This window comes from Chaetura pelagica, unplaced genomic scaffold (genome assembly GCF_000747805.2).
Source record: "Chaetura pelagica isolate M959 unplaced genomic scaffold, ChaPel_1.0 scaffold369, whole genome shotgun sequence".
NCBI classification, from domain to species: Eukaryota; Metazoa; Chordata; class Aves; order Apodiformes; family Apodidae; genus Chaetura; species Chaetura pelagica.
The window spans coordinates 1,145,316-1,146,118 of record NW_009970235.1 but is presented as its reverse complement, the minus strand read 5'-3'; the positions used below and the strand labels follow the sequence as shown (position 1 = coordinate 1,146,118).

The window sequence follows — 803 nt, the reverse complement described above, 5'->3', positions numbered from 1 at the left end:
CAGCACCCACCGCCACGATCCTCTTCATGGCTTCCAGCTTGAGTGAATCCTTGTTGCTGTCAAGCATCTCCTTGAGGTCATCGTGCCTGCATCACGCCAGGGGGGAAAATACAAAAGCCCCATTTGATTTTTGTAGCCGTTTTTACCCATTTTTGGTAATTTTTACTCATTTTTAGTCATTTTTTTTGGTCTTTGCTTCTGCTCCCAGCCCATCATCAGGCTGGCAACCCAACCCTTCGCCATGCAATATTTATGGGGACAGGAGCTGGGAGCCAAGTGAAAGAGGAGCCTGAAGGATCAGCGCAGTGCTGGCACCCAGCTCTGTCCCCATCTTGGGTGCTGGGACAAGGATCCTGTCCCAGCCCAGCCATGGTGGTTACTCCTGGATGTCCTCAAATTGCAGATGCCCATCACTGGCTCCATCCAAACCACCAGCCCAGCTTGGCTGGGTGTCCCTTGTTCCCAGGACGTGGATGTGCCGCTGTGCCATGACACAGAGCCCTTCTCTGGTCTCCTCCCTGAGCTGGGAAAATGCCATCACTGCCCCCTTTAATAAGGCTGGTTGTCACCACTGTCTGGTCTTCTAAGGGACATCCATCCCCACTGAGCCAGGGAGGGACCTGCAAGGCTCTGTCCACCCAACAGCAGCTGGGGGTGGCACCTGTGGGACAGTGCTCGGCTACAGCCACCATCGCTGGAGGATCCCAAGGGGGCTCCTTCGGGGGGTCTTACCGCTGTGGTGGCCCGGTGCCAGCGGCCACCAGGGGCTCAGGGCTGGCGAGTGGCCGCAGCTCGTCGGCTCG

The 803-nt window shown here is 57.3% G+C and overlaps 1 protein-coding gene across 1 annotated transcript in view; it reads right to left on the bottom strand.

The window, feature by feature from the left end:
- The window catches only part of AP3B2 (adaptor-related protein complex 3, beta 2 subunit), a 15,120-nt gene that overhangs the window by 11,266 nt on the left and 3,051 nt on the right, over positions 1 to 803 (bottom strand). The window contains 1 exon segment of the mRNA XM_010005937.1: positions 11 to 86. Coding sequence (XP_010004239.1) covers positions 11 to 86 — 76 coding nt within the window.